Consider the following 12,283-nt stretch of genomic DNA (forward strand, 5'->3'; position numbering starts at 1 on the left):
CCATAAAAAAGCCACACATATGCCTCACCCGCAGCTGCCACTCTACAAGGTCAGTGCCAGTGATCATCTCCGTGACTGGGTGCTCCACTTGTAGACGCGTGTTCATCTCCATGAAGTAGAAGTTGTGCTCTGAATCCATAATAAATTCTACGGTTCCTAAAAAACACAATTATGATGCTACTGTAATGTAATCGGGGCGATAGTTGTCATGTATTTTTTGACAAGGATTTATGGTGAGAGCAAAAAGTCTCCTTGTAAAGAGGTGTGAGGACAGAAAGGAGACTATCCATTGAGATCCCATCCTTCATTCATTTCAGATGCAGGTATCATTTGGTATTGGGCACCAATGAGGGAGTGGGTCCTTCATTCGCTGATGAGTGGGGTTGTCAGCTGTTTATTACATGTACCATGGCGGTATCTAAAGGTTGCCCCTTTCGTTTTTTATTTCAGTTTGTACATATAAATCCTCTTTGAAGCGTTTCTGTACTTGTCAACATTAATGGACGATCACTAGAACTTCACAGTGTGATCAAGTCCAACCCTATAAAAATAGTTATATACAAAAGAAAATTCTTATTTTCACAATATATAAATATAAAAATGTCCCCAACTACTATTAATCTAGTTCACTGTCAAATCCAATTAGAGTATTATATAAAATCTAACTTTTAATATTTATTTATATTAAAAAGGACAAAAAAAAACAACAAAACACACACACAAATAAATACATTTTCTCATAAGGCCAGATTAAATGTATACTACAGCAACAGTTATTCTTGCTGATACATCGTCACAGCAATTAAATTATTGCTGATTTAGAATGTATAGACAGTATATTTAAGTAACACCACTAATATACTGACAGTGCACAATAATTGTAATGTGCACCTATAGGTGTCACTGGGTAAATCTAAACTATTAGCACCCTATACCATATGAAGCATCACCACTCGTCTCAGCGGTCACACTAGCCTATAAGTGACTATTAGCGCTAAACTTTATTACAGACCTAAGCACTTTCCAGAATCAGCCCTTAGTGCTAGGACTTGTCATAAACATGGACACCTTAGAAAGTCAGCCAATATTTTCAATTCAATTGCTCCAATGTCTAAAGCCCCAGTATCTAAATGAGAGTGGTACTCTTAATAAACCGTCTAAAACTAGAACATCTTATGAACAGGACTATACTTTTATTGTTTATACATCAAAACAATAGTTAAAAGCTCAATAGTGGCATGTCTCCTACATATATTAATGAACACATCATGATGGCAAAACCATCATCTTTATAACAACACATATTCAGATTGGCATCATAAGGAGGAGTTCAATATTCTAGTGGGCAGTCAGGACAGCATGTATGTGATCAAATGCCAACTAGATTCTTATCTGCTTTTCTCATTAGAACATTGAGAGAAGCACAGGAGTCTAGTCGACATGTGACCGCAAGTATGCAAATCACATGCATGCACACTAGTATGGGGAGTACATGGGAATTGTAACAAGGCATTGCACACTGTGCTGATTCGGCAGTCTGCAGACAGAATGACTGAAGACTTTTCTTCTTAGGCAGCAAAACCCCCTTTAAAGACATACCTGCACCCACATAGTTCACTGCTTTTGCAGCTTTCACAGCGGCTTCTCCAAGTTTCCTCCTCACCTCAGGACTGATTCCAGGCTAGAGATGGAAATACAAACAAATTAATTTTGCTTACTCGCCACAAATATTTACCCTCCATGTGCACAGACTTAAAGATGTATGTTAACTGGGACCCTACTTATACTGAAGTTATGGTTGAGTTAGATCAGGTATCTGTTTATCCTGATGACAGAACAGGCTTGAAGAAGACACTGTTTCCAAGTAAAAGTAAACCTGACAAATCCATTACAAATCAATGGGATCAGTCACAACCCATTAGAATCTGCCTTATACATCATGGACCTTTTCAATGATTATAATGATAACCGAGCTAAACAAACTTCTTTTTCTACCTTCATATCAAAAGGACTGAACGTTTATTGCAGTACTTAATCTATTTACACCAATAATTCTCTGACATGCAATAATCTATATGTAAAGAAGTGTTTATTCAGAATTGAGCCATAGATGACAAGTTCTATGAAGTCCCCTAGTATCAGGAGAATGACAGACTTACCCCAGGCGCTTCCTCAATGATTTTTTGGTGTCGTCTTTGTACACTGCAGTCCCGCTCAAATAAATAGACTGCATTTCCATGTTGGTCACCAAACACTTGGACTTCCACATGTCTGGGAATGGCAAAAAGATAAGACCATAAAAAAAAAAATAATAATAATAATCTTTTGTTTTTTTCCCCAAAATATAGTCAGGAAAATGATTTATGTAGTAGAAAGAATGCTGTGCACTCACTAATAGATAGAAATCATGTTCTATCAGCATAAAAACAGAACAGTGGTTATACAGTTGTGAATCATGTAAAACAGCCGCTTTGTGCTTACATATGCTACTTACTGGTCCATACAGTACCTCCTTACAGACACACCTCCCATACACACACCTCCTTATGTGCCAGGAGGAGCAGACACACCTCCCATACACACACCTCCTTATGTGCCAGGAGGAGCAGACACACCTCCCATACACACACCTCCTTATGTGCCAGGAGGAGCAGACACCTCCCATACACACACCTCCTTATGTGCCAGGAGGAGCAGACACACCTCCCATACACACACCTCCTTATGTGCCAGGAGGAGCAGACACACCTCCCATACACACACCTCCTTATGTGCCAGGAGGAGCAGACACCTCCCATACACACACCACCTTATGTGCCAGGAGGAGCAGACACACCTCCCATACACACACCTCCTTATGTGCCAGGAGGAGCAGACACACCTCCCATACACACACCTCCTTATGTGCCAGGAGGAGCAGACACCTCCCATACACACACCTCCTTATGTGCCAGGAGGAGCAGACACACCTCCCATACACACACCACCTTATGTGCCAGGAGGAGCAGACACACCTCCAATACATACACCACCTTATGTGCCAGGAGGAGCAGACACCTCCATACACACACCACCTTATGTGCCAGGAGGAGCAGACACCTCCCATACACACACCTCCTTATGTGCCAGGAGGAGCAGACACACCTCCAATACATACACCACCTTATGTGCCAGGAGGAGCAGACACACCTCCCATACACACCTTCTCATGTGCCAGGAGGAGCAGACACACCTCCCATACACACACCTCCTTATGTGCCAGGAGGAGCAGACACCTCCCATACACACACCACCTTATGTGCCAGGAGGAGCAGACACACCTCCATACACACACGTCATGTGCCAGGAGGAGCAGACACCTCCTATACACACACCTCCTTATGTGCCAGGAGGAGCAGACACCTCCCATACACATACCTCCTTATGTGCCAGGAGGAGCAGACACAGCTCCCATACACACACCACCTTATGTGCCAGGAGGAGCAGACACACCTCCAATACACATACCTTCTCATGTGCCAGGAGGAGCAGACACACCTCCCATACATACACCTCCTTATGTGCCAGGAGGAGCAGACACACCTCCCATACACACACCTCCTTATGTGCCAGGAGGAGCAGACACAGCTCCCATACACACACCTCCTTATGTGCCAGGAGGAGCAGACACAGCTCCCATACACACACCTCCTTATGTGCCAGGAGGAGCAGACACACCTCCCATACACACACCTCCTTATGTGACAGGGAGAACAAACACCTCCCATACACATACCTCCTTATGTGCCAGGAGGAGCAGACACAGCTCCCATACACACACCACCTTATGTGCCAGGAGGAGCAGACACACCTCCAATACACATACCTTCTCATGTGCCAGGAGGAGCAGACACACCTCCCATACACACACCTCCTTATGTGCCAGGAGGAGCAGACACAGCTCCCATACACACACCTCCTTATGTGCCAGGAGGAGCAGACACAGCTCCCATACACACACCTCCTTATGTGCCAGGAGGAGCAGACACAGCTCCCATACACACACCTCCTTATGTGCCAGGAGGAGCAGACACACCTCCCATACACACACCTCCTTATGTGACAGGGAGAACAGACACCTCCCATACACACACCTTCTCATGTGCCAGGAGGAGCAGACACACCTCCCATACACACACCTTCTCATGTGCCAGGAGGAGCAGACACACCTCCCATACACACACCTCCTTATGTGACAGGGAGAACAGACACCTCCCATACACACACCTTCTCATGTGCCAGGAGGAGCAGACACCTCCCATACACACACCTTCTCATGTGCCAGGAGGAGCAGACACACCTCCCATACACACACCTTCTCATGTGCCAGGAGGAGCAGACACCTCCCATACACACACCTTCTCATGTGCCAGGAGGAGCAGACACACCTCCCATACACACACCTTCTCATGTGCCAGGAGGAGCAGACACACCTCCCATACACACACCTTCTCATGTGCCAGGAGGAGCAGACACACCTCCCATACACACACCTCCTTATGTGACAGGGAGAACAGACACCTCCCATACACACACCTTCTCATGTGCCAGGAGGAGCAGACACCTCCCATACACACACCTTCTCATGTGCCAGGAGGAGCAGACACACCTCCCATACACACACCTTCTCATGTGCCAGGAGGAGCAGACACACCTCCCATACACACACCTTCTCATGTGCCAGGAGGAGCAGACACACCTCCCATACACACACCTCCTTATGTGACAGGGAGAACAGACACCTCCCATACACACACCTTCTCATGTGCCAGGAGGAGCAGACACCTCCCATACACACACCTTCTCATGTGCCAGGAGGAGCAGACACACCTCCCATACACACACCTTCTCATGTGCCAGGAGGAGCAGACACCTCCCATACACACACCTTCTCATGTGCCAGGAGGAGCAGACACACCTCCCATACACACACCTCCTTATGTGACAGGGAGAACAGACACCTCCCATACACACACCTTCTCATGTGCCAGGAGGAGCAGACACACCTCCCATACACACACCTTCTCATGTGCCAGGAGGAGCAGACACACCTCCCATACACACACCTCCTTATGTGACAGGGAGAACAGACACCTCCCATACACACACCTTCTCATGTGCCAGGAGGAGCAGACACCTCCCATACACACACCTTCTCATGTGCCAGGAGGAGCAGACACACCTCCCATACACACACCTCCTTATGTGCCAGGAGGAGCAGACACCTCCCATACACACACCTCCTTATGTGCCAGGAGGAGCAGACACACCTCCCATACACACACCACCTTATGTGCCAGGAGGAGCAGACACACCTCCAATACATACACCACCTTATGTGCCAGGAGGAGCAGACACCTCCATACACACACCACCTTATGTGCCAGGAGGAGCAGACACCTCCCATACACACACCTCCTTATGTGCCAGGAGGAGCAGACACACCTCCAATACATACACCACCTTATGTGCCAGGAGGAGCAGACACACCTCCCATACACACCTTCTCATGTGCCAGGAGGAGCAGACACACCTCCCATACACACACCTCCTTATGTGCCAGGAGGAGCAGACACCTCCCATACACACACCACCTTATGTGCCAGGAGGAGCAGACACACCTCCATACACACACGTCATGTGCCAGGAGGAGCAGACACCTCCCATACACACACCTCCTTATGTGCCAGGAGGAGCAGACACACCTCCCATACACATACCTCCTTATGTGCCAGGAGGAGCAGACACAGCTCCCATACACACACCACCTTATGTGCCAGGAGGAGCAGACACACCTCCAATACACATACCTTCTCATGTGCCAGGAGGAGCAGACACACCTCCCATACATACACCTCCTTATGTGCCAGGAGGAGCAGACACACCTCCCATACACACACCTCCTTATGTGCCAGGAGGAGCAGACACAGCTCCCATACACACACCTCCTTATGTGCCAGGAGGAGCAGACACAGCTCCCATACACACACCTCCTTATGTGCCAGGAGGAGCAGACACACCTCCCATACACACACCTCCTTATGTGACAGGGAGAACAAACACCTCCCATACACATACCTCCTTATGTGCCAGGAGGAGCAGACACAGCTCCCATACACACACCACCTTATGTGCCAGGAGGAGCAGACACACCTCCAATACACATACCTTCTCATGTGCCAGGAGGAGCAGACACACCTCCCATACACACACCTCCTTATGTGCCAGGAGGAGCAGACACAGCTCCCATACACACACCTCCTTATGTGCCAGGAGGAGCAGACACAGCTCCCATACACACACCTCCTTATGTGCCAGGAGGAGCAGACACAGCTCCCATACACACACCTCCTTATGTGCCAGGAGGAGCAGACACACCTCCCATACACACACCTCCTTATGTGACAGGGAGAACAGACACCTCCCATACACACACCTTCTCATGTGCCAGGAGGAGCAGACACACCTCCCATACACACACCTTCTCATGTGCCAGGAGGAGCAGACACACCTCCCATACACACACCTCCTTATGTGACAGGGAGAACAGACACCTCCCATACACACACCTTCTCATGTGCCAGGAGGAGCAGACACCTCCCATACACACACCTTCTCATGTGCCAGGAGGAGCAGACACACCTCCCATACACACACCTTCTCATGTGCCAGGAGGAGCAGACACCTCCCATACACACACCTTCTCATGTGCCAGGAGGAGCAGACACACCTCCCATACACACACCTTCTCATGTGCCAGGAGGAGCAGACACACCTCCCATACACACACCTTCTCATGTGCCAGGAGGAGCAGACACACCTCCCATACACACACCTCCTTATGTGACAGGGAGAACAGACACCTCCCATACACACACCTTCTCATGTGCCAGGAGGAGCAGACACCTCCCATACACACACCTTCTCATGTGCCAGGAGGAGCAGACACACCTCCCATACACACACCTTCTCATGTGCCAGGAGGAGCAGACACACCTCCCATACACACACCTTCTCATGTGCCAGGAGGAGCAGACACACCTCCCATACACACACCTCCTTATGTGACAGGGAGAACAGACACCTCCCATACACACACCTTCTCATGTGCCAGGAGGAGCAGACACCTCCCATACACACACCTTCTCATGTGCCAGGAGGAGCAGACACACCTCCCATACACACACCTTCTCATGTGCCAGGAGGAGCAGACACCTCCCATACACACACCTTCTCATGTGCCAGGAGGAGCAGACACACCTCCCATACACACACCTCCTTATGTGACAGGGAGAACAGACACCTCCCATACACACACCTTCTCATGTGCCAGGAGGAGCAGACACACCTCCCATACACACACCTTCTCATGTGCCAGGAGGAGCAGACACACCTCCCATACACACACCTCCTTATGTGACAGGGAGAACAGACACCTCCCATACACACACCTTCTCATGTGCCAGGAGGAGCAGACACCTCCCATACACACACCTTCTCATGTGCCAGGAGGAGCAGACACACCTCCCATACACACACCTTCTCATGTGCCAGGAGGAGCAGACACCTCCCATACACACACCTTCTCATGTGCCAGGAGGAGCAGACACACCTCCCATACACACACCTTCTCATGTGCCAGGAGGAGCAGACACACCTCCCATACACACACCTTCTCATGTGCCAGGAGGAGCAGACACACCTCCCATACACACACCTCCTTATGTGACAGGGAGAACAGACACCTCCCATACACACACCTTCTCATGTGCCAGGAGGAGCAGACACCTCCCATACACACACCTTCTCATGTGCCAGGAGGAGCAGACACACCTCCCATACACACACCTTCTCATGTGCCAGGAGGAGCAGACACCTCCCATACACACACCTTCTCATGTGCCAGGAGGAGCAGACACACCTCCCATACACACACCTTCTCATGTGCCAGGAGGAGCAGACACACCTCCCATACACACACCTTCTCATGTGCCAGGAGGAGCAGACACACCTCCCATACACACACCTCCTTATGTGACAGGGAGAACAGACACCTCCCATACACACACCTTCTCATGTGCCAGGAGGAGCAGACACCTCCCATACACACACCTTCTCATGTGCCAGGAGGAGCAGACACACCTCCCATACACACACCTTCTCATGTGCCAGGAGGAGCAGACACACCTCCCATACACACACCTTCTCATGTGCCAGGAGGAGCAGACACACCTCCCATACACACACCTCCTTATGTGACAGGGAGAACAGACACCTCCCATACACACACCTTCTCATGTGCCAGGAGGAGCAGACACCTCCCATACACACACCTTCTCATGTGCCAGGAGGAGCAGACACACCTCCCATACACACACCTTCTCATGTGCCAGGAGGAGCAGACACCTCCCATACACACACCTTCTCATGTGCCAGGAGGAGCAGACACACCTCCCATACACACACCTCCTTATGTGACAGGGAGAACAGACACCTCCCATACACACACCTTCTCATGTGCCAGGAGGAGCAGACACACCTCCCATACACACACCTTCTCATGTGCCAGGAGGAGCAGACACACCTCCCATACACACACCTCCTTATGTGACAGGGAGAACAGACACCTCCCATACACACACCTTCTCATGTGCCAGGAGGAGCAGACACCTCCCATACACACACCTTCTCATGTGCCAGGAGGAGCAGACACACCTCCCATACACACACCTTCTCATGTGCCAGGAGGAGCAGACACCTCCCATACACACACCTTCTCATGTGCCAGGAGGAGCAGACACACCTCCCATACACACACCTTCTCATGTGCCAGGAGGAGCAGACACACCTCCCATACACACACCTTCTCATGTGCCAGGAGGAGCAGACACACCTCCCATACACACACCTCCTTATGTGACAGGGAGAACAGACACCTCCCATACACACACCTTCTCATGTGCCAGGAGGAGCAGACACCTCCCATACACACACCTTCTCATGTGCCAGGAGGAGCAGACACACCTCCCATACACACACCTTCTCATGTGCCAGGAGGAGCAGACACACCTCCCATACACACACCTTCTCATGTGCCAGGAGGAGCAGACACACCTCCCATACACACACCTCCTTATGTGACAGGGAGAACAGACACCTCCCATACACACACCTTCTCATGTGCCAGGAGGAGCAGACACCTCCCATACACACACCTTCTCATGTGCCAGGAGGAGCAGACACACCTCCCATACACACACCTTCTCATGTGCCAGGAGGAGCAGACACCTCCCATACACACACCTTCTCATGTGCCAGGAGGAGCAGACACACCTCCCATACACACACCTTCTCATGTGCCAGGAGGAGCAGACACACCTCCCTATACACACACCTTCTCATGTGCCAGGAGGAGCAGACACACCTCCCATACACACACCTCCTTATGTGACAGGGAGAACAGACACCTCCCATACACACACCTCCCTATGTGACAGAAGATCAGACACCTGTATTGCAATTTAGCATATGTTGTATATCTTATCACATGCAATATGTGCCAGCTTCAATACATGGGCTGCACTATGGGCTCTTTAAAAATATGGGTGAGACGCCACTTATCTGATGCGGAGAATAGACTTCTCTCTAAATGCTCAGCAGTTTCCCGACATTTTATAGTGTCAAGCTGGGGACACTACATCCCTCTCAGTTATTGGAATTGAAGAGGTACATAAACCACATAGAGGAGGAGACTTACATGGAAAATTATTAAGCAGAGAGTCTTGGTGGACACCTTTTCCTGGATCTTGGCCGCACAGCTGGTTCCGTGCCTCGGATTGACAAGTCGGCGAGCTGACTACTTCTTCGTATTTTGCTCCTTCTAGTGCTGTCGTGCTTCCCATACTATGCTTATAATAACCTGCTGCTAACAGACTTCTGCCTATATATATATATATATATATATATATATATATATATATATATATATATATATATATATATATATATATATATATATATATATATATATATATATATATATATATATATATATATATATATATATCGCTATTTCAGCATATATCTACTGACTAGCAAGCCAGGTGTTTATTTTCTGATTCACCGACGATCAAGTCACAACCTCCCTGTACAATGGATATTGCAACTAAGGCTATGTGCCCACGATGCAGAAATGCTCTGGATTTTTTCCTGAGCGCTTCTGCATCTCCCTGGCAGAAAAAAACGCATGCGGATTGTACATGCATTTTCCTGCCAGGGACATGCGGAAGTGAAGCGTTCTTCACATGCATTTCCGCATGCGGGTTGACAAGCGATTTTAGCATCACTTGGAAAGTGCTTGACAACTTGGTCACACTATATAAATCCATGCAACCGGCATGGATTTATATAGTGTGAACAAGAGAATGTCAAAAAATAAAGAAATAAATATATACTTGCCCTCCGATGGCCCGAGCTGTCTTGCTTCGCTTGGTCCCGGCAGCGGTAGAGTGAAAGACCTGCCGACGTCAGCGTCGCGTGACCCGTCACATGACTGATGTCAGCGCAGGTCCTTCATTCCATCGTGAAGTACCGGGAAGCAAGGAGGAGCACAGCGCGGGCCGCCGGAAGGTAAATATATATTTATTTTTTATTTTATTCTTTTTTTTACAGCTTTTTTAATAGTACCTGGGTGTGGATGAGACTCTCCTCTCCTCTACACCCGGGTACCATCCACACATTAGAACGCGCCAATTACGCAAGTACAGATGCAGTCTTGCGGAATTGGCGCGTTCTAATGCAAGTCAATGGCGGCGAAAACGTAGCACTTCCGCAAAATAATTGGTAGTGCTGAGTTTTTTTCCAAAATGATAATCCGCAGCGGAAATTTCCGCAGCATGTGCACAGCACATGCGGATTATCATTGGGGGACATGGCAGGCCTTCTACCATGCGTTTTTTTAAGCGTTTCTGCAGCATTTTTGCCGCTGCGGAAAAGCTTAAAAAACATATCGTGGGCACACAGCCAAGAGTTTTCCATTCTCTGAGGACTATTCACGCAGACGCAGAAAAAGCTGCAAAAATTTTTTCTTTAAATGAACCTAACACAGAACTACCCTTGAGTGATATAGATACACACCTGAAATCACTAGAATACCTTTTAATTAAGGAAATGAAAATGTGGTGGGATAGAACTACAGTACTCTGCAAACATATCTGGATAAACCAATGATCCCACGTGGCTTATGAATAAAGATTGCCAGACATATGTTTGGGGATGACTTCAACACTAAGTGGCATGATATCCTCAATGAGTGCTCCTTTCAACTCATGAAATTATTAATTTCTTATGAAGAGGAGAAACTTTCAGCCATTAAGGTGGACATTCTTAAATTCAAATCCAGTATTAATGCTTGTCCGACCTCGAAATATTATGAGGACTGGAATCTCTATCAAACAGAAAATCTCACATCTGGAGAACCAGATAATAGCCATGAAAAAGAGCAAGTTTGAAAGAGACTCCACGGACTATGCAAACAAAGAGGTTTATAAATGGAAAGGCAATAGAGTACACCCCTCACAGAGACCTATTTTAAAACATAGTGGGAACTTCAAACGCATGTACAGACACTTTAATAAAAGAGTGAGTTTTTCAGATTATGACTCTTCATTTGATTTATCGGGAAACACTTCTGATGATTTTTCTGACTCGTCAGTCAATAATGTTAATACAAGCACCACAAGACGCAACGCAGTTTACAATACAATTAATGCTCCATCCACTTCCGAAAAAATGGACACAGTTTCCAAAAACCCAAAAGGGGAAGGAGGGCAGGAAGAAATCATAAGAACTTACAAGTTCACCCAGAGACAGAGGAAAACACAGAACATCCATTAATCAACCTTTCCAGCTATATCTTAAATGACACACAGATTTCTTTGTTATCCAAAGGTTTATCGTTTGCACCATCTAATGAACTAGAGGTGTAAAAGACTATTTGGTTGTTAATAGATTCTCCGGTGCTTTAACTCTTAAATCTCATTTCTTACCAGGAGACGATCAGATACCTGCTCAAATCATCAGGAACCACTCCCCATCGCTTGAGTCTAAGAATAACACTGAGATAGGCACTTTCGAAGAACTTCAAGCCTTAAAAGATTTAAGATTGCTTGCTAGTAAATCTAAGAAGGATGATATGAATCTGAATAATTGTTTTCCAGCAAAAAAAAAACCCTACATCTACCCT

At 47.7% G+C, this 12,283-nt stretch overlaps 1 protein-coding gene across 1 annotated transcript in view; it reads right to left on the reverse strand.

Annotated features, from left to right (window-relative positions):
- The window catches only part of MCCC1 (methylcrotonyl-CoA carboxylase subunit 1), a 62,199-nt gene that overhangs the window by 33,454 nt on the left and 16,462 nt on the right, over positions 1-12,283 (reverse strand). The window contains exons 8-10 of the mRNA XM_073674980.1: positions 2,160-2,271; positions 1,600-1,681; positions 29-156 (exon numbers count right to left, since the gene is read on the reverse strand). Of these exons, the coding sequence (XP_073531081.1) occupies positions 29-156; positions 1,600-1,681; positions 2,160-2,271 (322 nt within the window). The remainder of the gene's footprint in view (positions 1-28; positions 157-1,599; positions 1,682-2,159; positions 2,272-12,283) is intronic.

This window comes from Phyllobates terribilis, unplaced genomic scaffold, assembly GCF_046119375.1.
Source record: "Phyllobates terribilis strain yellow unplaced genomic scaffold, ASM4611937v1 Scaffold_3__8_contigs__length_932513732, whole genome shotgun sequence".
NCBI classification, from domain to species: Eukaryota; Metazoa; Chordata; class Amphibia; order Anura; family Dendrobatidae; genus Phyllobates; species Phyllobates terribilis.